Raw genomic sequence first — 25534 nt, 5'->3', positions numbered from 1 at the left:
TTCAAGTTATGATTTTGGAATTTTAAATTTCTTTTGCGATGCATAAATCATTACATAATATTCATTTTATATAAGTTCAAAAGATATAGCATCTCTGAAGATTTTACCAATTAAAAGTGAAATATTTCTAATAACAGATGTTTAGTTATAATTTATTATTACATAAAATACAGTATAATAAGATGTAGATATAAACATGTGATGCCAATAATCAGCAATGTTTCACATTTAATTTCCAAAGATTTTTCAACAACAGCAATGTATGGTGATGAAATGATGCAAAAAATAAATAATCAAAATTGTGTATGAACGAATATTTTTTAATTTATATAAAATAATATATAATGAATAATATATAAGCTGAATACAATTAATTTACCAGCATATCATGCTTCTATAATATAATATAATAGAATGTAATGTAATGTAATAATGTAATGTAATATAATGTAATATAATATAATATATGTATCTACTGAAAAGATCATTGTTTAAAATCTGACAAAAAAGTTATCCCGAAGTTCCAGTATGAAAGAAATATGTTATAATAAAAGTATACGTGTATATCTCAAAAAGGGAATGGCGCATGCGCAAAAATATCGCTAAAAGGTTTAAACCTTACATAAATTAGCAAATTAATAAATTGTTCCGAAACATTTATGGTATTATTTTTCATGTATATTATTATATAGATACATTCAATGTTACACCTCTTTGAAGTATTGAATGTAAGATTACAGAAACAATATAATTTTACCGTTAATAAATCTTAAATTGGTGTTTTTCAACAAAAATAATTTTTCAGCCTTTATATGTATATTATAATATTTTCATGTTATCATGTAGATAAACTAGGACACTTAAGATGTTAAGATAATAGATGAATTTCGTGATTTATAAAAGTAGAAAACGGACCATCTGATGTTTTCACTCGACAAAGTGTCGTTTAACTTCTAACATTTAAAGACGTATACAGTATATAAGACAACACAAAAAGCTTTAGAATTTTGAGCAGATGAATTCTTATACCAAAGCGTTCCTAATATTGTTAGGAATACAAAATACATGTTGTTTCTTATTAGGTAAATTTTCTTATTATTGTTTGTAGTTATAATGTTTAACATGTAAGTTCATTATAAATGTTTCAGTGCAAATGAACTTATAATAATGAAATAAAAGACAAAAATCTGTCTCATATATGTTAATGATTTCATGAATATTATTTGGTAATTCTTTATACGGCTAGCACTATGGTATCGCAAGTATCTTTATAAGTGTTGATTTTGAAGACTTTGCCAGACTGAAGTACAACAAAATTATTGGTTTCTAGTTTGCATGCTTTTGGTTAATCAGGTTCCATGACCTGTTGTTTTTCAAGCATGCATGGAATCAGTAGGATTTTCTTTCCGGTATTGTTTTCGTTCTACATCCAAAATTGACATTTGAAACACCTTGTTGATTAACATCAATACGAAGTTTCGTGAAAGTACTTTTTCCAAAATTGAATTCTTAGCGCGATATCGTAAAATATGTAAAACATTCGACTGACTGATTCATAAATAATATACAATAATTGATGAATAGCCGTGTACATAATTACCTTTTTCTATAATTTATTAATAAAATATAGAATAAATAGAAATAAACGCCGAGGCAATTACACGTTCCGGTAGGAATTTCAATTTGGATCCTTTTCCGCGAAATTAAAATCTATGAGATTTCTTGTTCTCAGACTTAAACCGATGTGCAGAAGTGTAATACTGTAAATTAGAGAAAAACGGAATCCCTATAGAACGCCCAAAAAGGCCAAAAATGAAAATGTTGCAGGTCTGGTTTGATAGATTTTATTCTTACCTTTTTTAATAACAATGCAACGTGACGTCATTTCCGGTGTACAAACAACATTGTATCAAAGTTTGGAGACTGTGTCAAAATTAACTCGTATACCCATAAAGCACAATGCATTAACAAGAGGGCAGGTATAATTATCCCGCTCTCTAGCTACCGCACTGTCCATCGGAGATAAACATAGAGCATGCTCGTTGATTGGCTGAGGGATTTTTCTACACATTTTGTCTTTGATTGTTTAACACAGGCTAAATGATGTTTTTAATTATTTTCAATTTTATTTATTTTTATTTGCATTTCGTGAACAAAGAATAATACTTTTTTTCTCTTCTTTACATATATATTTTGCCATTTGCTATAGATACTGGTACAATTAGCGAACATAGAGACGGGTGGTCGGATTGGAGTTGTCAACAACAAGGAGATTTTTGCTTTAAAAGTCGGACATGTAATTCAACCGCTGATTTCAATTGCTCAAAAACAAGTGAAGTAACTGTTACAAACTGCCCTTGTGTTGCAGGTATAAATTCGGTTTAAATTTATCATTCGATAGAAAGGTAAAGTGTAGTTTTTTCCTGTTGTTGTTTGTTATTGTTTTTCTTTGGCTTGACAAATACATCCGTATAATTTGATTTTTAAGTTTTACGTCACACCCACACAGTATAGGTAATTTGGCGACGTTCCAGCTTTACTGTTGGAGGAAACCTCAGGTACCACTCCGTGCATTTTTCAGGCACGAACGGGCACCTGAGTAGAAACACCGACGTGCTGTAAGCAAGCTAGATAGCTTCCTCACATGAAAGAATCCAAATTCCCTGTCGGGAGTCGAACCCACAGCGGTGAGGGGCAAGTGGTTTGAAGTCAACGACCTTAACCATTCGGCCACGGATGCCCCATATCCGTATGAAACATCCGTATTAAACGTTAACGTAACTCTTATATCTTTAATACATTATTAATAGCTCCTCCTCTGCATGTTATGTCATTTTGTTAACTTATACTGTAAGCAAAAGAGATGAACCCAATGTTCTGCTGGACTTGTTGTGAAAAATTAGGTGAAACATATTTATCCCGGCGTACAAAATGAAATATATCTAAGGTAGAGAAATACGTGTCTATAAATAAGTATTCTGAAAACAAATTTTAACGAAATTGATTTATTTCATTCATGAACGGAATAATATCATATTTAATGAGTTAACACAATGTTAATTGTTAACATATGCGCTTGAATGTTAACAGTAATGTGTTCCGTTTAACCAAATACAATGTTTGCATTTTTGAAAACGACATTTTAAGGTTCTCACTAGGAAACAATTAAGACATACAAAATAGAGTGAAATAAGAATCCCAAAAGTTTATTTTTTCTTCATGTGCTTAACTTTAGCCGCGAGATCAGGATCATACCCTTGCGAGCCTTTCCTAGCACTTCGCACCTTTGTTGAGGGATTTTTCCCTACACCTTTTGACTATGATCGTTGAACAAAGACTAAATTTGTAATAATTTTCTTATTTGCATTTCGTAAACAAAGAATAATACGTTACGGTTATGTTTTGCTTGATTACATATATTTTTTACCATTTTCTATAGATACTGGTACAATTAGCGAACATAGAGACGGATGGTCGAATTGGAGTTGTCAACAACAAGGAGATTTTTGCTTTAAAAGTCGGACATGTAATTCAACCGCTGATTTCAACTGCTCAAAAACAAGTGAAGTAACTGTTACAAACTGCCCTTGTGTTGCAGGTATAAATTCGGTTTTAATTTATCATTCGATAGGAAGGTAAAGTGTAGTTTTTACCTGTTGTTGTTTGCTGTTTTTTTCTTTGACTTGACAAATACATCCGTATGATTTGATTTTTAAGTTTTACGTCACACCTACACAGTATAGGTCATTTGGCGACGTTCCAGCTTTACTGTTGGAGGAAACCTCAGGTACCCCTCCGTGCATTTTTCAGGCACGAACGGGCACCTGAGTAGAAACACCGACGTGCTTTAAGCTAGCTAGATAGCTTCCTCACATGAAAGAATCCAAATTCCCTGTCGGGAGTCGAACCCACAGCGGTGAGGGGCAAGTGGTTTGAAGTCAACGACCTTAACCATTCGGCCACGGATGCCCCATATCAGTATGAAACATCCGTATTAAACGTTAACGTAACTCTTATATCTTTAATACATTATTAATAGCTCCTCCCCTGCATGTTATGTCATTTTGTTAACTTATACTGTAAGCAAAAGAGATGAACCCAATGTTCTGCTGGACTTGTTGTGAAAAATTAGGTGAAACATATTTATCCCGGCGTACAAAATGAAATATATTTAAGGTAGAGAAATACGTGTTTATAAATAAGTATTCTGAAAACAAATTTTAACGAAATTGAATTATTTCATTCATGAACGTAATAATATCATATTAAATGAGTTAACACAATGTTAATTGTTAACATATGCGCTTGAATGTTAACAGTAATGTGTTTCGTTTAACCAAATAAAATGTTTGCATTTTTGAAAACGACATTTTAAGGTTCTCACTAGGAAACAATTAAGACATACAAATAGAGTGAAATAAGAATCCCAAAAGTTTATTTTTTCTTCATGTGCTTAACTTTAGCCGCGAGATCAGGATCATACCCTTGCGAGCCTTTCCTAGCACTTCGAACCTCTGTTGAGGGATTTTTCCCTACACTTTTTGTCTATGATCGTTGAACAAAGGCTAAATTTGTAATACTTTTCTTATTTGCATTTCGTAAACAAAGAATAATACGTTACGGTTATGTTTTGCTTGATTACATATATTTTTTACCATTTTCTATAGATACTGGTACAATTAGCGAACATAGAGACGGATGGTCGGATTGGAGTTGTCAACAACAAGGAGATTTTTGCTTTAAAAGTCGGACATGTAATTCAACCGCTGATTTCAACTGCTCAAAAACAAATGAAGTAACTGTTACAAACTGCCCTTGTGTTGCAGGTATAAATTCGGTTTTAATTTATCATTCGATAGGAAGGTAAAGTGTAGTTTTTACCTGTTGTTGTTTGCTGTTTTTTTCTTTGACTTGACAAATACATCCGTATGATTTGATTTTTAAGTTTTACGTCACACCTACACAGTATAGGTCATTTGGCGACGTTCCAGCTTTACTGTTGGAGGAAACCTCAGGTACCCCTCCGTGCATTTTTCAGGCACGAACGGGCACCTGAGTAGAAACACCGACGTGCTTTAAGCTAGCTAGATAGCTTCCTCACATGAAAGAATCCAAATTCCCTGTCGGGAGTCGAACCCACAGCGGTGAGGGGCAAGTGGTTTGAAGTCAACGACCTTAACCATTCGGCCACGGAGGCCCCATATCCGTATGAAACATCCGTATTAAACGTTAACGTAACTCTTATATCTTTAATACATTATTAATAGCTCCTCCTCGGCATGTTATGTCATTTTGTTAACTCATACTGTAAGCAAAAGAGATGAACCCAATGTTCTGCTGGACTTGTTGTGAAAAATTAGGTGAAACATATTTATCCCGGCGTACAAAATGAAATATATTAAAGGTAGAGAAATACGTGTCTATAAATAAGTATTCTGAAAACAAATTTTAACGAAATTGATTTATTTCATTCATGAACGGAATAATATCATATTAAATGAGTTAACACAATGTTAATTGTTAACATATGCGCTTGAATGTTAACAGTAATGTGTTCCGTTTAACCAAATAAAATGTTTGCATTTTTGAAAACGACATTTTAAGGTTCTCACTAAGAAACAATTAAGACATACAAAATAGAGTGAAATAAGAATCCCAAAAGTTTATTTTTTCTTCATGTGCTTAACTTTAGCCGCGAGATCAGGATCATACCCTTGCGAGCCTTTCCTTGCACTTCGCACCTCTGTTGAGGGATTTTTTCCTACACTTTTTGTCTATGATCGTTGAACAAAGGCTAAATTTGTCATAATTTTCTTATTTGCATTTCGTAAACAAAGAATAATACGTTTATGTTATGTTTTGCTTGATTACATATATTTTTACCATTTTATATAGACACTAGTACAATTAGCGAACATAGAGACGGATGGTCGGATTGGAGTTGTCAGCAACAGGGAGGTTATTGCTTTAAAAGTCGGACATGCAATTCAACCGCTGATTTCAATTGCTCAAAAACAAATGAAGTAACTGTTACAACCTGCCCTTGTGTTGCAGGTATAAATTCGTTCTTAAATTATCACCCGCTTCATAGTTAAGTTGAGTGTTTGTTTTTTTCTCCTGTTGTTTTTTCTTTTGTCTTGAAAATACATGTGTATGAAACGTTAACGTAACTCTTATATCATTAATAGATTATTAATAGCTCCTCCCCTGCATGTTATGTCTTTGTGTTAACTTTTACTGTAAGCTTAAGACATGAACCCAATGTTCTGCTGGACACGCTGTAAAAATTTGATGAAACATATTTATCCCGTACAAAATGAAATCTATTTAAGGTGGAAACATACTTGTCTACAAATGGGTATCATGAAAACATTTTTTTTTACGAAATTTATTTATTTTATTCATGAACGAAATAATTACATAGTGATAGAATTAACAAAACGTTTATTGTTACAATATGTGCTAATATGTTAACAGTAACATATTACGATGTTCCGTTCAACCAAATAGATTTTTTTCTATTTTCTAAAGCGATATTTGAAATAAAATCTCTTTTCATTAAAAGTTCTCGTTAGGAAACAGTTAAGACATTAAATGGTTATTTCTTTCGTATCTTTAACTTTACGCACAAGATCAGCATCATACCCGAGTCTGTTCTAGCACTTTGTACCTCTTTTGAAGATCTCGACAAGAGTTTATTGCACACACTAAATATACTGTCCAAGGTCATCGTATGTGACAAAAATCAAGCTGTAAGAAGTGCATACATGATTAAGTGCATAAGAAAGATAATTTCTACAAAATTCCTGAATGCAATTCCCCTGCCCCCATCCCATTTCCTCACACACTCTGCTGACTTACCGTATGTTGTATTTAAATGTTATGCCATGTGAATTATTTTTGAATTTAAATTTTATGCCATGTGAACATGTGTACACACATTAATAATTAAATAAGCGTCAATAATTAAATGATACAATTTTATTCTAAAGGTTTTAGTTGCAAAGTTTATAGATGTATTCAGATTATCTTTCAAAGACTTTTATTATACCCTTCAGAAAGAATAAGTGTTTGTTTGTTTGTTTGATTAGGTTTTACGTCACATCGACACAGTATATGTCATATCGCGTTGTTCCAGCTTTACTGGTGGAGGAAGACTTCAGGTGCCCCTCCGTGCATTGTTTTAGGCACAATCGGGCTCCTGAGTAGAACCACCGACTTTCCGTAAGCTAGCTGGATAACTTCCTCACATGAAAGAATTCATGTCCCTGTCGGGATTCGAACCCACAGCGGTGAGGGGTGAGTGGTTTGAAGTCAACGACCGTAACCACTTGGCCACGGACGCCCCAAGAATACGTGTAGAATGGCAGGTTTCACATTTATGTTTAGGTTATCAGAAGATTTCAGTCAGAGTTTGACCTGCAGACTAACTTAATAGCTTATGTAAAGTCAGATAAACTAACAAAACTTGTTTATCCTTCAACTGCTATATCACACTTGCCATATATTAATGTTCGTGCAACACAAGTGTCAGTGACACGGACACTATAAAGGTCATTTTGCATCTTTGCAACGATATTCGAAATCCGGGTTATAGTATTGACAATAAATCTAAGGGACAAGCTGTTAAACCGCGCCTGCACTTTCGTGAAAATAATATCACAATGCACATGCTTTTTACATAAAGTTGTTATTAAATACAAATATAACAACATATTAGTTTACTTGATTTTTACGAATCAAAATAAAACTAATTAACACAACACAACTGCTAATAATAACAAAAAGCTACTTCCATAAGCCAAAATAAAAAGCATTTCATAAGAGACGACACCGCTCACCGGTGTCGCCAATAATTTTATCACATGAAAAGATCCAAGTCGCTTACGGGGATTTAACCCCACCACTAGCTGTCAGGGACAAACAGTTCAAAGATATCGACCTCAACCTCCTAGTCACTGCCTCCACATGTGCAACGTGAAAACAAAACAAAAGAAATCAAACTTTTCATCATTTATTTATAGACAGTATAAAGTTTTATCTTCAAATTAAAATCGGTCGATGTCGCTTTCACGGAGATTTGTGAAGATTAAGGTAAAGCATGAACAAATAATTAAATATATATTTTTGTTTGCAGAGTGGTCGCCTTGGGGTGGATGGACCTGTCACAAAGACCAAGGTGTATGTTTACAATTACGCACTAGATCTTGTGTAAGCGGATTTAAAGAAAGTGATTGTCTGTCGCTCCAAGGGGAACACTTTCAAGAGACTTCATGTGACGAGTCTTGCAACAGTAAGTTGCTGTTTGTGTGATAATATTATGCAAACCACTTTTTTGGAAGCTACTCTAAAGACCGTATTCTTTCTTTTTGGTTATCAAAACAAGCGTTATTTTTTCCAAAGAACCATTTGTTTATTTGTTCTAAATGGAATTTTTGTCTGAAAAGATTCAAGTGTCTTTCCTGACTTTGGGATATTCTCTTGTAACAAAGTAAATTTGTTTAGAATTTGTTAAATGAAAGCTTTGTCTTTAAAGAAACATGACGAGCAGATACATTTCCTTACTTCGAGTTACTCATATTGTAGTTTTTTAAAACTATAATTAATGTTATTCTTTTTCTGATAAAATCAGAATGCCTTTCCTTACCTTGGCTTATACATTTAATAACTTACTAATTAAGTGGATTGTTTTTACATATATATCATGGTAATAAATTTAACACATGCTCCTCAAAACTCATTTTCATCTACAACATGAACTACTATATGAACAACATAGGTACCAATAGAAAATACAAGTATGGCGTCAGTTAATTCAAGGTCATATACACCATCAATTACAGACGCAACTACCATAACCCCCATGGCGTCAAAAGGGTCTAGTCAGAAACCCCATTCTACATTTGCTGCAGCTACATAAATGTCGAAGCCTGCACCTACACAGTCGGCCCTTTAGGCATCAACTCGATCAACTGTGCATGCTTCATTCATTATGGCAGAATATCATACACTTACTCCAACAACATGACAACTAGTAAACTGCTTAGTAAAAGTAAACCAACAGGAGTGTCGTCTACTGCTTATCTATACTGAATTGAGTAGACGAAATGGGAATGCAAAAAATCACTGTATGTGTGAATTCTAGCACACAAAATTGCTCCACGTACAAAACCAATGACTGCGAGAAGAAACTTGGAGGGGAACACGTTTTACGGGACCCTTTAAGAAGAAGGAAACATGTAAATGAAAAAAGCATTATACCATAATATGAAACCTTTGTTGTGTGTACTAACACATAGTATGCACTTAAACTGCCTTTTTTTGCACAAAAAATAATACATTGAGGTTATGTTTTGCTTGATAACATATATCTTTTACCATTTGCTATAGATACTGGTACAATAAGCGAACATAGAGACGGATGGTCGGATTGGAGATGTCAGCAACAAGGAGAGTTTTGCTTCAAAAGTCGGACATGCAATTCAACCGCTGATTTCAATTGCTCAAAAACAAGTGAAGTAACTGTTACAAACTGCCCTTGTGATGCGGGTATAAATTCGTTTTTAAATTATCATTCGATTCATAGTAAGGTTGAGTGTAGTTACTGTAACAAACTGCCCTTGTTCTTCAGGTAAAACATCGTTTTTGAATTATACATGAACGGAATACCATCGTAGTGATAGAGCTAACAAAACGTTTATTGTTAAAATATGCGCTGCTTATTTAATTTACTGGCTTCAATAGACTACATGGGAATGCAGCAATTTTACTGTATGAGTGATGTCACATACATGGAATTACTCTACGAACAAAAGCCATGCTTTTTAGGGAAAAAACTTGGACATGAACACGTTTATGTGGGACATTTTAAGAAATCAATATGAAAAAGAAGAAAAAATGTAAACGTAAAAAGGGCATTATAACATGATACAAACCATGTTTGTATGTACTAAAGAATAATATATTAAGGTAATGTTTTATCTTCATGTATATTTTACAATTTTTCCTAGATACTGATACAATTAGCGAACATAGAGACGGATGGTCGGATTGGAGTTGTAAGAAACAAGGAGATTTTTGCTTTAAAAGTCGGACATGTAATTCAACCGCTGATTTCAATTGCTCAAAAACAAGTGAAGTAACTGTTACAAACTGCCCTTGTGATGCGGGTATAAATTCGTTTTTAAATTATCATTCGATTCATAGTAAGGTTGAGTGTAGTTTTTTTTCCTGTTGTTGTTTTTTTGTCTTGACAAATACATGCGTATGAAACGTTAACGTAACTCTTATATATTAATAGAATATTAATAGCCCATCCCCTGCATGTTATGTCTTTGTGTTAACTTTAACTGTAAGCAAAAGAGATGAACCCAATGTTCTGCTTGACTTTCTGTAAAAAGATTTGGTGAAACTTATTTATCCCGAACAAAATGAAAACTATTTAAGGTGGAAACATACGTGTCTATTTCAGATGAAAACATCAATTCTATGTGTGTTCTGATGACGTTGTTCACTTGTAATTAGCATTAATAATACCTGTTGTTTTTGTTTCTTATTTCAGGACATGATTTTGTTTGACCTTTATACTGATCGTACTCCAAGTACAATTAATATACTTACCAGTCCCGTTTTGTTTTAGACAAATTCGACAAGGTAGTACTATGTCGTTGATATATATATCAAAATACTTTCATGTTTCAAAATCACTTTCATTTCATACGCTATCTCATATATCATCATATTTTCGATTCCTTTTATCTTTAGGTTTGGAAATGTCGGTGTCGTAGGGCGAATTGTAAATTGAAATGAGTTATGTGTTTGAATTGATAAATATATCAAATAGATAAATTATTGAATAAATCATGCGTGTTGTTTTTTTTATTTTCAATTCCCTTTATTATTACAATTGTTTAAACAGTCCAATAAACCTTTCCTGTATGCCTATACAATATCCAAACTATCCTTCCCAATCTATACTTTTTCTTTTTTCATAGCATATTACATAACAATAAATCGCTTTCTTTCCAACCTGTGATTGTTTTCATTGTACATGAATGCAATCATTCATTGCATTCGCCATTAACTGTGTATTGTACCCAGACGTGTTTTCTTAACTATTAGATAAATATTGTTTATATATCTTTGATATATCTTTTATTTCGCAGTTCCCAATCCATTCCAATGGACCTATGCTTGTCCATCAATTATTAAAGAAGGATTGTTTTCATGGAGCAGCTTATCAGCTGCGGTAAAATATAGCTCTACCGACGAGCGAATCCGTTACATTTTCATTATCAAATTTTCGTGTAATCATGAAAAAACTAGGGCACATTAGCGTCGTTCATTTAAGATATTAAGATAATAAAATTTCAACAATTTATAAAATTATTTTACGGAACCATATGATGTTTTCACGCGACACAGTGTCACTTTTATTTTCAATTTGAAATCTTAAACACGAAAAAGGAGTTAAGAGCACATATAAAAGTTCATAACTTCAACCAGATGAATTCTAATATGAAACCACATCTGTACCTGATACTGTTAGGAATACACACTGCATGCTGCTTTTTATTAGGTAAATTTTATTACATTTATTTGATAGTTATAAGACGACTGTTTTCATTTCGAATTTATTTGTTTTTGTGTTATTTGAAATTTTATTTATTTTATTTTTATTTCAACGAGTAAGCTTGAAAAACAGGCTTTTCACTCGTGGCTACGTCTTAATCAAATTTGTTTTTATTGTATGCTTTGATACAAGTTTAAATGAAATTTCACAATATTAACTTATATCAAAATCTGTTTGGAAGCCCTAAATTTTAGACGAGTTTGTCATGAATGCATGGAGACCTGAGTTAAAATGAGTTCACAAATCAGCCTTAAAAGGTGATGACACTATTTATTTTATACACAAAGTATTAATAATCTCTTATTTGAATGATTTACAGAAATTTTAAACAGAAAGAAAAAATACATCAGGCCGAGTTTATTTCCCTTATTTTACGCGTAAGTTTGATAGGGGACTATGCTTTAAAATGTAAGCGAGCACCATTTTTAACGTTGTGATTGTCACGGATTCCGAAATAATACATTGGTTTGATTCCGAGGGAGTACTTGAATATGTTAATTCATTAGAATGAAAACTCATTTGATAATTTTAACAGACAATAAATAATTGTGTATTATTCTAATGCATTACCTCTGCTTTGAAGAGTAAATAAATAGGCTATAATTACTGTTTAGTGCATTGAAACATAGGGTCGTGGGTTCAAGTCTCTGATGGGTCAACATTTTTTTTTCTCTTTTGTTTGTTCTTTTATCATTATGTTCTTGTATCTCTTATTTATTTTGGACAGAAAAAACATGTGTTTAATTTTAATTCAAGAACTTTATATAGGGATTGACTAAATAATTCTAAATCTTATAACAAATACGGTTCTTGGTATTATCAAAGTCAAATAAGATCAAAACTACACGTAAAAGTATTTGATATTTTATAAGATAAACAAATAACCTTGTGATAAATTTGTTTTGTTTGATATGGTTTAACGCCACACCGACACAGTATATGTCATATGGCGACGTTCCAGTTTTATTTGTGGATGAAGACCTCAGGTGCCCTTTCGTGAATTATCCTTGTGATAGAAAAATAGGAAAAACTGAGAATAGTCATTTTCATTTTGGTCAACTTTAGGGATTGTTTTGAATGGTCAAACACATGATAAAAAATGTGTGGGGTAAGGTAGGACTTTTATGCATATTTTTGAATTTTGAATAGTAAAAATCATGTGTTATTTTGTGCGGATTGTTAGCTAAATGTTAGCATTTGTTTCTTAGCGATTATTTAATGAGAAACGTTTTTTTTTCATAAAGCTTATATTGTAAATTGTTTAAACAAAATATATGATGAAACAAAATTTGTGTGGGATGAACTACTCATTTTCTTCCTTAGCCCCTAACCGCTGTAGGTCCGATACTCAGTCGGTACGCCGAACTATTCATGCGAGGAAGCTTGTCCCCGCCACGTAATAAATAAGAAAATAATTTTCCCTTTTATGCCACTTATGATACTTTCTTCTTGTTGCTTAGAATATTTCTTAAATCATTTATAAAACTTTAAGCATCGGAAGGAAAAGTGACACATTTAATAGCGATATGCATGGACTCGCAGCATTTGTGTTTGGGTTCTGAATACTGCACTGATAAAAAATTTCATTGTGACATGCAGAACAGGGATATTCTTTATGTTAATATATGTCTCCTATGCAGAGGCAGGACGATTATGATTGGCCGCAAGTGACCTAAAAACGGTATAATAAATACAGAAAACAGACAAATGTGCTTCGAGAGTCTTGAACACATCCGTCTAATTTCCAATTTGTCGCAAATATTAATGTTTACGAGCACATCGGTCACACTTCGTGAGACAAATGTGCTCCGAGACAAATAAGCTCCTACATTGCTGCCCCAAAGGTAGACGCTATATAATCACATCACTCATTAAGGCTGAGCCACCTTTAAAACTATTTCCATGACTCCATTATTAATATAGATAGAACTATTAGCCAGAAGAGACTGGGTATTTGCTTATAATGGAATGGGCAGTCAAATTAAAGCCATTAATGTTAAAAGGGTTGACCTTGGATAGTCCCAGTGAAGAGTGAAATATGACTCTCATCACTTACAAGTATATTTGATTTATTTTCAGTAAAATATTTAGCTCGGTGTTCATAATCAGTTGTCAAGTATCATGGCTTTGATTTAGCATAAATAGTATTTTTATTTCCCCTGAAACCAACAAGTAATAATTTATGTAGATTTCTGTAGATTTTTATTATGAAATCTTAACTGACAAACCATATTTAAATGAATGAATGTAAAATTCTTAGTCGCAACAACTAGAAAAAAACAAGTTTAAGGTATATAAAGCCAGTCAAAAAATAATATTGAAAATTTGACTAATTATAAATATCATTCCTTGACCTCGATCCATTTGATGAACTACTTTAATTAACTAGTAAATCTTTTATCATATTTTATTCATTATTATAAAATATATATTTTCATATCTGTATACAGCAAAACAGTCAGTAATGATTAAGATAGACAGATAAACAATTTAGTAAACATGCGTAACATCTTTTAAAATGGACGAAAACTGAAACCCAAAAGAAATTGCCATGAACAGCATAACTGTAAAATGCTACAGGCTCTGTTTGATTAGGCCAATAAGAAGTTAGTGGTAATAATTGTGGGTCAACAATTAATCAAATGTTTAAATGATATCGTTTTCCAGGGATGTTTCTGTTATAATTTACTTTTAATAATGGGTCATTAACACTGAATTTGGAATGTTTCTATGACTTCTATGCTCAAAAATGTTACATATAGTATATGAAAGGCCATCAGTGTCACCTCATAATAGCCAATTGCATGTTGTAGCTCTTGCGAAGCAGGAGACAGACGCAATTATAATCATTACTTCAGCAAAACACATTTCTATTCAAGGGACATAACTTTGCTAAAAATCCTTAAACCAGGAAACACATGCAATATGCGCAAGTTTTCGAGCTACTGATCAATCCTGTTAAGTTCCAGTGAAATTGCAATTAATGGTATAAGATATGTAATTTGTACAAATTTTAAAAAAATCATTAAAGAGACATAATTCTGACAAAAATAAACATTCATCCCAACAATGTTGATGAGATGTACAACAAGACATATAGTGCATAAAAAAGGGTGAATTGTGCACCTGTTGTGAAAAGCATGAAACTTGGCACAGTTGTAAGTTGATTCATTCCTTTCGATTAAAGCCTGGGATCCGGGTTGTGCGAATCCAATATTGCCGCCAAAATCCAAGATGGCCGCCATTTATTAAAATTTTCAGAATAGTTTAGTATTTCAGCTTTAGTCTTAACTAGAACAGTATGAACTAGCATCAGTTTATTAAATTACACATTAATTTATATTCAAGTCTCGAATTCAGGTTGTGCAAATCCAAGATGGCCACCAAAATCCAAGATGGCCGCCATACATTATTTTTATCAGAATATTAAGTTTTTATGTTGTACTCGTAGCGTAGTCATGACAGGTCAGTATGAAATAGCACCACTTTACTATATTACACATTTATTTAAATTCAAGCCTTGGATCTAGGTTGGGCAAATCCAAGATGGCTTCCAAAATCTAAGATGACCGCCATATCAAAATTTTCAGAATGTTATACATGTAGTTTTTTTAGCTGTTATCGTCATTACAGAGCAGTATGTAACAGTATCGATTTATAATTATTGAATAACCTATTTTTTTATATTCAACCCTCTGATCTAGGTTTTGCAAATCCAACATGGCGGACAAAATCAAAGATGGCCGAGATATCAAATTTTTCAGATAAGTTTTGTTTTTCAGCTGTTATCATTTTCAGATAAGTATAAAATAGCACAAATACATTATATTACATGCTTGTTAAACATATCAGCATGATGATAATCTATTAGAAATGAAATATCAACATGGCTGCCAAAGCTGATAATGGCCGTAAAACCTTATATAATTATGAAAACCTTTTTAAAATATCCATTTCATTTTTATGCCCCCACAAAGTGGGAGCATATAGCGTTGCACTTGTCCGTCCGTCTGTCCGTCCGTCCGTCTGTACGTCTGTCCGTACGTCCCGAAATCTTGTGAACGCAACTCCTCTTAAACCGGATGGCAGATTTTGCTTAAACTTACAGGGATTAACAACCTTAATGTGTAGATGGTAGTAAAGGAAGGAATTTTCGCTGCGACCGAATTTAACAGAATTATGGCCCTTTGTTTTTTTTAACTATATACTATGTAGAAATTTTGTGAATGCAACTCCTCTTAAACCGGATGGCAGATTTTGCTTAAACTTACAGGGAAGAACAACTTAAATGTGTAGATGGTAGTAATGGAAGGAATTTTTGCTGCAATCAAATTTAACAGAATTATGGCCCTTTGTTAATTTTTTCACTATATACCATAAAGAAATTTTGTGAACGCAACTCCTCTTAAACTGGATGGCAGATTTTGCTTAAACTTACAGGGAAGAACAACCTTAATGTGTAGATGGTAGTAAAGGAAGGAATTTTTGCTGTGACCAAATTTTACAGAATTATGGCCCTTTGTTGATTTTAAGTTTTCAACTTGTGGCACATGTAGTCTAAAAATGTTTGACCTAGAGTCATAAGATTGACAGAACAGTGGCGTGTGGGGGCATCCGTGTCCTATGGACACATTTCTAGTTCATACTGAAACATGCTCACAATTAAACTGTCTCAGATTTATTTATTTATTTGGTTTTTGAACACAATCAAGTTCTATATACATGTATAACCATCTCATAATTTTATTACATGCCCTTTTGTAAGAATCTCTTTGCTAATTTAGGTAATTTTAAAGGCATGTACGTTGTAATCAAACTAAGGAGTGCATTATTCCAATGGTTTAATATGAAGCTATTTCAATGATTAAGTAGGTAGCTGATCTCCTATTGGATTATTGTGCAGAAGTTAAAGTAATAGAAAGAGCATCAAAACACGAGGCTATCTGATTTGTACGAGGGGATGTAGCCCCCGAATATAAATCAGATTGCCGAGTGTTTTGGTGTATTTCAACATTTACATCGGGTCGTGTTCATACTAAATAAAGCAAGGTACTGTTTTAAAGTGTTATCAACTAAAACTGATCAGTAAAAACAAGTAAAATTTAGTCATTATCCATAATTAACACCCTATGATCTAGTACAGAATGATGCTCAAGTTAAGGTCAATTAAGTTTTCACTTCAGTGTTGTTTTATTTATCTGGTCCTTCGGGATCATTGATGCCAGCGCTATTAAGTGTTCAGAATTGAGTACCGCTCGAGCCTATGCTATAGGGCATAAAGAATGTTGCACTTTTTCATTATGCCTCATGTACAGATTCAATCAAACCGAGTCTGCAATTCTCTTGTATTTTTTGTTATTAATGCTTCCGAGGGATCACTTTGTTTCCAGATTTTTATTATTATTGTGATTACAGAAACTATCAAAATAAAAACAAAAAAAAAGTTGAACAAATGACAAGCTACATTGATTTTCAACAACCAATGAAAAGAATAGGCATGATTTCACTAGTTTTTGTGTACTGTACTTTTATGACAATTGTGGAAAGAAGTAAACAAAGGAAAACGATTTTATCTAAGTAAACGACGACAACAGGATTAAGATTTATTACTTTCTTCAGTTCTTTTAAATGTTTCTGAAATAAAAATAACTGAGGTGGAAAAAGCAACGATTTGTAATACATGTGTATGAAATCTGGCTTTTCAACTGCAATAATATATAAAAGGAAGAAATTAACATGAAAGTTAAGAGTGTTGCCCCTTGAACGCAGACCTGAAATTCGCAGTAGTCAGAAAGTTAGTTATAAATCTTACAGACGGAATCTCATATCAAAATAAAAATTATTATCAAATATAAAGAGCTGTAAAGTCTAAATTTGATATCATATTAAGTCAAGACTGACTAATGTTAATAATACCAAACACTTCTAGTTTGATTACCATAAATTCCAAGATATCCTTTTTGTTCAACATTTTTCTCTGATTTTTCTAATTTATTCACAAGACCTTGCCAAAATATTGACATAATAAGAGTAATATTCCGTTATATATGACACAAAATATGAAAAAAAAACTTGCATCTGCAGTAAGACGATCACAAAATGCTACAAACCAAATTTATTTTAAAAAATTGAGAGACAGGATTTCGAAGAACCCCTTACCACCTCCAACACTGTCTTAGTATAATTCATACTGAACATTTGGTTCGGATAAGCTAAGGAATTGTGTGCACACAATAGAGGATTAATACACTCTCTTCGTGCATTAATAGCCCTCATCCTCCGGGCTCAAGATTTAATTTCTGCAGATGTTGATGCACAAAAACGTGTATAAGAGTCATTCTTGTATAAAAGTAGACGACTGATTTGGTAATTCTACTGTATGTTGTTTTCCATATAACGAAACCGGTTTCGTATTGATTTTAACTCACGTATGTGTTTTGGTTTGATAATAAGGTAACTCCCGGACTGTCATTGCAATCAGCAGTTTTGTATTGTGTCAGAGTCACGCAAATTAACAGGAAATGATAAAGTGCTTGACTGTTCTCATTGATTGATAGCTAAACAAGAACCTGGGTAATGAAAAATTCTCTATATTTAAAAGGGCCATAATTCTGTCAAAATCCATGATAGAGTTATTGGCCTTTAACATTGACTTTCTATTATGATCACAAATAAATGTATGAGATCTTTACCTATTCCATTATGTACAATGTCGCTGCCTATTATTCGAAATATCTTGTCAAATAATGTGCTCCCATGGTTTAATCCATAAATGCAAGTTTTTTTTTCTATGTGAATGAACACCTGTGTGTGCAGGTTTTATGCAGGAATGCCAGTTTATTAGTGTGTTATATGTTTGAAAGTATTGATCACATGAATTATCTTTATCATAGAAATTTGTCAAAAAATCTCATTTAATGGCGGCCATCTTGGATTTTGAAGCCATATTGAATTTCTTCCGATGCTACTTAAGTATTTTTCCAACAAGTTACTATAATTGACCTTAAATGTCAATTTTTTTCATTTTCATGCTATAAAAAAACTAAATTTTGTCATGTCCCATGTATATTGTATATTTTGGCGGCCATCTTGAATTTTGGCGGCCATCTTAGATTTTTAAAAAGTGGACCCCAGGCTGAAATAAATTGAAATACGATTTCCTGCCACCGTGCCAAGTTTCATGCTTTTCACAGAAGGTGCACAATCATTTCACCGATTTCTTGGACTAATAGTATAGAAAACTCCTGTAAAGATTAGATGAAATTGCACCAGTAGTATCTGAATAGTAGTCCAACAAGTAGCTGGTAACACAAAAATAACTTATTTTACTGAAGGACCATAACTCCGTTTAAATCATTCAAACGGAAAACCTGTGATATATGTGCAAGCACTTCAGCTACCAATCAACCATATAAAGTTTCAATGAAATTACATCAGTGGTATTAGAGGAGAATTCCTGGCAAACTTTCATTTTATTCAAGCGTAATAACTAAATAAACCAAAAATAACTAAATGGCAAAAAATGGGGAATATACGCGAGTAATTGAGCTACCAATCAATCCTGTAAAATTTAACTGAACTTGCATTAGTAGTATAAGAGAAGTAGGGCATTTTTTGAAAATGGAAAATACTTAAAGGGCTATAACTTTTACAAACAAAATATTGAACTAAAAAGACCGACGATGTGCACAGCTAGAGTTGGTACTTATCATCCATGTAAAGTTTGGATGCAATTGCACAAGTAGTTTCTAAGAAGTAGTCCGGACAAGTTGGCAACACACAAAAAACACCTTTTTTATTCAAGGACCATGTCACCACAAATGAATCTTTCAAACGAAAAACCCGTGTAATATGCGCAAGTTGTTATACAGATCAATTCTGAAAAAGTTCCTTGAAATTGCTGCAGTGTTATAAGAGGAGTAGTCCGAACAAACTTTAAAAATAAAAGCCATTAAAGGGCCATAACTCTGACAAAAATCATTTGTACTGGAAAAAGCCGACAATATACACAACATGGCATTATTTTATTTATTTATGTAAAGTCTGGAAGGCATTGTACCAGTTCTTTCTGATGAGTAGTCCGGACAAGGTAATGACAGACGGACTGGCAGACAGACGACGGAGAATTGGTCCCTATATGTCGCCACTACGCCGAAGAGGCGACAAAATTAATTAATGACATAGTTGATCTGTCTAGGTTTCACTGTTTTAATTTATTTTTGGATTTGCTTTATACATGGATAAAAGAAAACATGAGATTTACTACTAAATATTTCAGTAGCATTTCATATGATACTATTATTACCTAATAATTATAATAAATATCAATAAAACGTGTTTATTTCAACATCAAACATTTATAGTAAACTTATGTTACGGAAAAATGAAATTTGAAATATATTTTTATTTTTCTTATTTCTTTCTATTCCTTTATGATAAAGATATATATTGAACTTTAAGGTTACCACAAACAAAACAATCCTAAAAACTGTCTAGTAAATAATGGGGAGTGCCCTTGAAAGTGCACTGGAGATGCATATTAAAGTGCACTAGAGGTGCACATTTTCTGCACAAGAAGGCAATATATTTTAGGCCTAAACTATTTATTGTTAAAACATCATTTGAAAGTAAACATACAGAGTAGACAAGAAATTCAAATAAAAACATGCTGCTTACATAATGTGGTAGATAAAATTAAATTATCGTGAAGTATATGGGATTTTTACATGAATAATAATATAATACTTTCATAACATAACAGTGAAAAAATAAGCCGGACGATATCAGTATGTAAAGGAGAAGAAAATACATGTATCTTAAATAAGTGGAAATATCCTCAGAAACAGACATCTTCGTGAGTCAAGTGTAATGAGAGGAACATAACCATCTGTACAAATCATTTGAAAATTTCGTATGATTGATAGAAATATTTTTGAATCAAGAAATTTCTGACGTCATGTTTTTCTGACGTCATAAATGAGAGCGCATGTTGTTTTGCGACAAAATCAGTCGAAATTATAAAAAAACCTAAAAATGTAAGGGGGAAATGTGTTTCTTTTGTAATATCAAACTATACTTTACTCATAAACCAATGTCACTTGTGAAAATATTATATCTGGAAGACACTCTGTGAAATATATTTCAATCTAACATGCAAAACAAACAAATATTCTCTATATATTTAGGCGAGTGCTGGGAAAATCATTTCGAACAAGCCCTCATATGATTCATATTGTACAATGTAGGATCAACGTATGGGTTTTTGGACACACGAAATGTTATTGTTATCTGGATAAAAATAATAAAATTATTACATTAATCGAGGGGCAAAAGTGTAATGCTGTAAAACATGCTTACACTTGTGTAAAACCAATTTAACGTGACGTCATTTCGATATTCAAAAAGTATTAAAGCACGCTTGTGTTGGTAATTTAGCGTTTAATGATTTGTTTATATTCTTTTTTGTCTGAAATAGAAGGAGAGATATTTGTGAAGAAAAACGCATAACGTAAATAGGTCTTAGTAGGTTATTTAAAAATCTTCACTGGTGCATTGTGCGAATGGAATTGTTTATTTTAAAATTACACTAATTGCAGATAGTTCTCAAGGAAGCGGTCATATTGGCGGATGGACGGATTGGAGTTGTGAGAAACAAGGAGAATTTTGCTTTAAAAGTCGCAAATGTCATCCAACTGTTAATTTCAATTGCACAAAGACAAGTGAAATAAATATTACAAGCTGCCCTTGTGTTGCAGGTATAAATTCTTTGTCGTCGCTAATGACGTCATGTAATAATGCCATATTTTTCCTTTTTGTTTTTTATGATTTCTTTATATCCTGAGTATGGCTTGTCATCCATAATGTAGGTATATTTGAGGGAATTGCAAGAATTTGCGGTCGACTTTTTATGTTTCACTACTTATTAAATCTCGCGGTATCGGAGCGACGTTGTTCAAATATCGCTACTTTATCTCTTAAACATAAAGTGCGTAGAAAGAGATTAACCAAATGTTTTGCATATCAGCATTGGTCCAAAGAGGACACCGTAATGTTGTTATACGGATATCAACTATTGAAAGCCTACCGATATAACATATTAACATTGATTTATAATTAAGAAATTATATCGGTATCAATTATGTTTAACGGCTAATAAAACCGGTTTGGAGTTTTGATGCGTATGAATTGACCACGCATCAGAACGACAAAAGCAGTATTAATTAGCTGATAAACACTGCTTATACTGATATCATTTCGATTCTTACATGATACAATTGGATATCACCGACGCTTTCTTTCAAACAGTGATTACTTCCGGTACCGATTTTCTTATAGTGCTGTTCGATTTCGCACCCTACTGTCGCTAAGATATAGAAATTAATAAACAAAAGAAATATAATCAGACAAAAATGTAATTTCATCAAAATTCAATATTAATTTAAACTTACGTGTTAGATTGAGCTGTGTTGTATTTCCATCGGTGCTCGTTTAATCATTTTTGTCGGTTTAAAAGAATTGTATACTTAGGATGACGTCATTACGGATTGGCGCAGTTTTGTCAAAGAAATATAAACCGATATGGATCAAACCTGTTGAGTTAGTGTATGTGAGATATTATTTTAACATTATATGAAAGAAAACATTATAAGAACGGAAAATATCAATAAAAATGCGTTATTATTGTTGCTTCAAAATGCTTTGTTATCTTTATAATCGAGGGAGAAAACATAAGAGCCGCATAAACATGTAGTACCTAACCAGTTTTTAGTGGCTGGTAATCGCCGGTTTTTCATTATTTTTGTTTTTATTAAGTTTGTTTGAATAATATATCTGTCACTGTGAAAAAAATGAAAAGACAATGACAAAAACGTGAACGAAAAATAGCATAAAACGTACATTATGGTATGTACACAAAATTCATGTGCATTATTGCTGCCTAATGCCTAAATAATGACGTATGTGGTTATAATTTGTTTATCTAGATATATACATGTATTGTACCATCTTCCCTAGATAATAATACAATTTTAAACATACAGACCGATGGTCGACTTGGAGTTGTGAAAAGCAAGGAAACTTTTGCTTTAAAAGTCGAAAATGTTATTCAACTGCTGATTTCACTTGCTCAAAGACAAATGAAGTAACTGTAACAAACTGCCCTTGTGTTGCCCCGTACTTCACTTCAGTGTTGTTATATTTTCTGGTCCTTCGGGATCATTGATGCCAACACTATAAAGTGTTGAGAATTGAGTACCGCTCAAGCCGGTGCTAGTGGGCGTGAGGGATGTTGCACTTTTTCATTATCCCTCATGTTCAGACTCAATCAAACCGAGTCTGCAATTCTTATGTTATTTTGTTGAGATTAATGCTTCCGAGGGATCACTTTGTTTCCAGAATTTTGCAGGTATATATCTCTTTATGTTTTAAAATCGTCGCTTTTGACTTCATGTAATGCTGACGTCTTTTTCCTGTTTATTGTTTATTATTTATATTTGTACCCTGAAGAAGGCTGGTCAGTCAAAATGTTTTTATATCAAAGAATTTTAAGAATTTGCAGTTGACTTCTGATTTTGTATTTTCAAATAAAAACACAGTATCCTAGCGACAATGTTTAAAAACGAGTATTTCATATTTAACAGCGAAATTTTAAATAAAATCTCTTTTTATTATAATTTATTTTCAGGATCTTTTAAGACATTAAACGTTTACACTTTCGTATTTCTTACTATACTTAATACTATTGCGTGTCTATTTTTGCACTTACTTTTTCGAAGATCTTTCTACACAGCGGGGGTGAAACATTGAGCGAGAGTCTACTTCACACACTAAATGTAGTATCCAAGGTCATAGCAAAGTCAAGCTATATGAAATTCGTATATAATAAATTGTATAAGTATGATATTTTTCTACAACAATTCTGTATACTATTTCCCCAACCCAAATCCCGTCGCATCATTTAAGAGTCAATAGTTAAATGATGCATATTTATTCTAAGGGTTTCGAAGTTAATTAATGTATATAGTTTATGTTCCAAAGTTATTTATTAGATGCATAAGAAAGACTGAGTGTAGAATTACATGCATACGAAAGGCTGAGTGTAGAATGACAGTCGAATCTTAGCCTGTCATGTTTACTTTTGAGTATTCATTAGAGGTCAATAAGGTTTTGACGGGCAGACTGACTTGACATCTTTTATAAAATCAAATAAAATGAAAAACCTTGTTTATCTTTCAACTGCTATACGACACTTCATCATTCCTGTATAAACGTGTAACTTGTGTGTTACCGACACACACTGTATAGTTCATTACTTGTGCAGAAAGACTTGAGGCGCTCCTTTTTACATTATATCAGGCACGAACAGGCGCCTGAGTATAATCAACGACGTACATAAATTAGATGGATAATGTCATGAAAAGAATTACAAATCCCTTACGGGCTATTAACACCCCACCACCACCGTATCCAACCCCAAGCATTCTGGGTCAAGTAGCTTAAAGTCAACGACCTTAACCAGTTGGTCACTGATGCTGCATATGCAACATAAAAAGAATTGGCCTAATTAAACATGTATTCATCGACTGTGAAAAATAAAAATCAGAATAAAATCGTTTATGGTCACTTTTATTTGTGAAGATTAATGAATAATCAAATATATATTTTTTGTTTGCAGAGTGGTCGCCTTGGGGCGGATGGACCTGTCACACAGACCAAAGTGTTTGTATAAAATTACGCAAAAGAACGTGTATAAGCGGATTTAAAGAAAATGATTGCTTAAATCTCCAAGGGGATGACTATGAAATTGCTTTTTGTGATGAGCATTGCAACGGTAAGTTGTTATTTGTGTTATAATATTATGCAAAACCACTATCAAAACAATAAGGATTGTTTGGAGTGTTACGCAAAAGCTGTCTTCCATTTCAAACTATTTATAATTATCAATACACGACTTAATACTTTACAAAGGAGCATTTGTTTATTTTTCTAACTGAAAATTGTGTCTGAAAAGATTCAAATGTCTCTCCTGACTTTAAAATATCTTTTTTATAGCATACTAAGTTTAATAAAATTAATGTTTTTTAATGAACGTTTTGTCTAAAATTATACATGATATACAGATACGTTTTTATTTTCTTAGGGTCATTAGTTTTGTCAAATATTTTGGGATTAATATGTTTTTAATGAATGTTTTTGTCTGAAATAATGCGAATGCCTCTCCTTACCTTACCTTAGAGAAAGACTTTGAAGCGGTTTTGTGTGATAAGCCCTTTTTTGTTTGTTATAGTCATACTCTCAAAACAAGAGCAATCAGTGATCACATGTGTCGCCTCATGGTGGCCAATTTCATGTTGGGACAAGTTTTGTGACAGACGGAGAAGTGATCGGAGTAGTGGCGACATAAATTCCTGTAAAGTTAGGATGAAATTGCCCCAGTAGTTTATGAGGAGTAGTGGGGACAAGTTTTGTGACGGACAGACAGACAGACAGACAGTGCACAACTAGACGTGGTACTGATCATTCCTGTAAAGTTTGGATAAAATTGCACCAGTAGTTGATGAGGAGTAGTCTGGACAAGCTTTTGTGTATCTGGCAACATACAGAAAAAACACCTTTTAATCAAAGGGCCATAACTCGGCCAAAAATCATTTCACCGGAAAACCCGTGCAATCTGCGCAAGGAGTTGAGCTACAAATTAATCCTGTAAAGTTTCATTGAAATTGCATTAGTGGTATAAGAGAAGTAGTCCGGACAAACTTTAAAAATAAAAATTATTAAAGGGCCATAACTCTTACAAAAATCATTGAACCGGAAAATGCTGAAAATATCCACCACTAGACTTGGTACTGATCATTCCTGTAAAGTTTGGGTAAAATTGCACCAGTATCTTATGAGGAGTAGTCC

General features: G+C 32.8%; 2 protein-coding genes across 4 annotated transcripts; both read left to right on the top strand.

Annotated features, from left to right (window-relative positions):
• The first annotated feature begins 894 nt into the window (after positions 1 to 894).
• On the top strand, positions 895 to 10861 carry LOC132743487 (semaphorin-5A-like). 3 transcript variants are annotated; one of them, XM_060732007.1, is made up of 10 exons: positions 895 to 1082; positions 2210 to 2368; positions 3440 to 3598; positions 4668 to 4826; positions 5896 to 6054; positions 8138 to 8293; positions 9391 to 9526; positions 9609 to 9631; positions 10011 to 10169; positions 10765 to 10861. In XM_060732007.1, exons 1-10 carry the CDS (start codon positions 1016 to 1018, stop codon positions 10785 to 10787), a joined length of 1200 nt encoding a protein of 399 aa, XP_060587990.1. In that variant the 5' UTR covers positions 895 to 1015; the 3' UTR covers positions 10788 to 10861. The 3 variants fall into 3 exon arrangements, with proteins under 3 accessions (XP_060587990.1, XP_060587999.1, XP_060588008.1); XM_060732016.1 differs by lacking the exon at positions 10765 to 10861 and adding an exon at positions 10562 to 10704; XM_060732025.1 differs by lacking the exon at positions 5896 to 6054.
• Positions 10862 to 11347: 486 nt separating this feature from the next.
• On the top strand, positions 11348 to 24484 carry LOC132743573 (uncharacterized). Its single transcript, XM_060732108.1, has 3 exons — positions 11348 to 11578; positions 21229 to 21387; positions 24306 to 24484. The coding sequence occupies exons 1-3, from the start codon at positions 11506 to 11508 to the stop codon at positions 24482 to 24484; spliced, it is 411 nt and encodes a 136-aa protein (XP_060588091.1). The 5' UTR covers positions 11348 to 11505.
• The last annotated feature ends 1050 nt before the right edge of the window (positions 24485 to 25534 follow it).

The sequence above is a fragment of the Ruditapes philippinarum genome, unplaced genomic scaffold (genome assembly GCF_026571515.1).
Source record: "Ruditapes philippinarum isolate M1 unplaced genomic scaffold, ASM2657151v2 ctg3926_1_1_1_1, whole genome shotgun sequence".
Lineage (NCBI taxonomy): Eukaryota > Metazoa > Mollusca > Bivalvia > Venerida > Veneridae > Ruditapes > Ruditapes philippinarum.
Note: the sequence above shows the minus strand (reverse complement) of the source record. Positions and strands in the feature narration are given on the sequence as shown.

Coding starts and splice junctions, on each gene's coding strand:
- LOC132743487 (XM_060732007.1), top strand. CDS start 1,016: ATGAATTCTTATACCAAAGCGTTCCTAATATTGTTAGGAATACAAAAT. Junction 4,827..5,895: donor AAACTGCCCTTGTGTTGCAG/GTATAAATTCGG, acceptor CATTTTATATAG/ACACTAGTACAATTAGCGAA. Junction 8,294..9,390: donor ATGTGACGAGTCTTGCAACA/GTAAGTTGCTGT, acceptor CATTTGCTATAG/ATACTGGTACAATAAGCGAA.
- LOC132743573 (XM_060732108.1), top strand. CDS start 11,506: ATGAATTCTAATATGAAACCACATCTGTACCTGATACTGTTAGGAATA. Junction 11,579..21,228: donor TGCATGCTGCTTTTTATTAG/GTAAATTTTATT, acceptor CACTAATTGCAG/ATAGTTCTCAAGGAAGCGGT. Junction 21,388..24,305: donor AAGCTGCCCTTGTGTTGCAG/GTATAAATTCTT, acceptor TTTTGTTTGCAG/AGTGGTCGCCTTGGGGCGGA.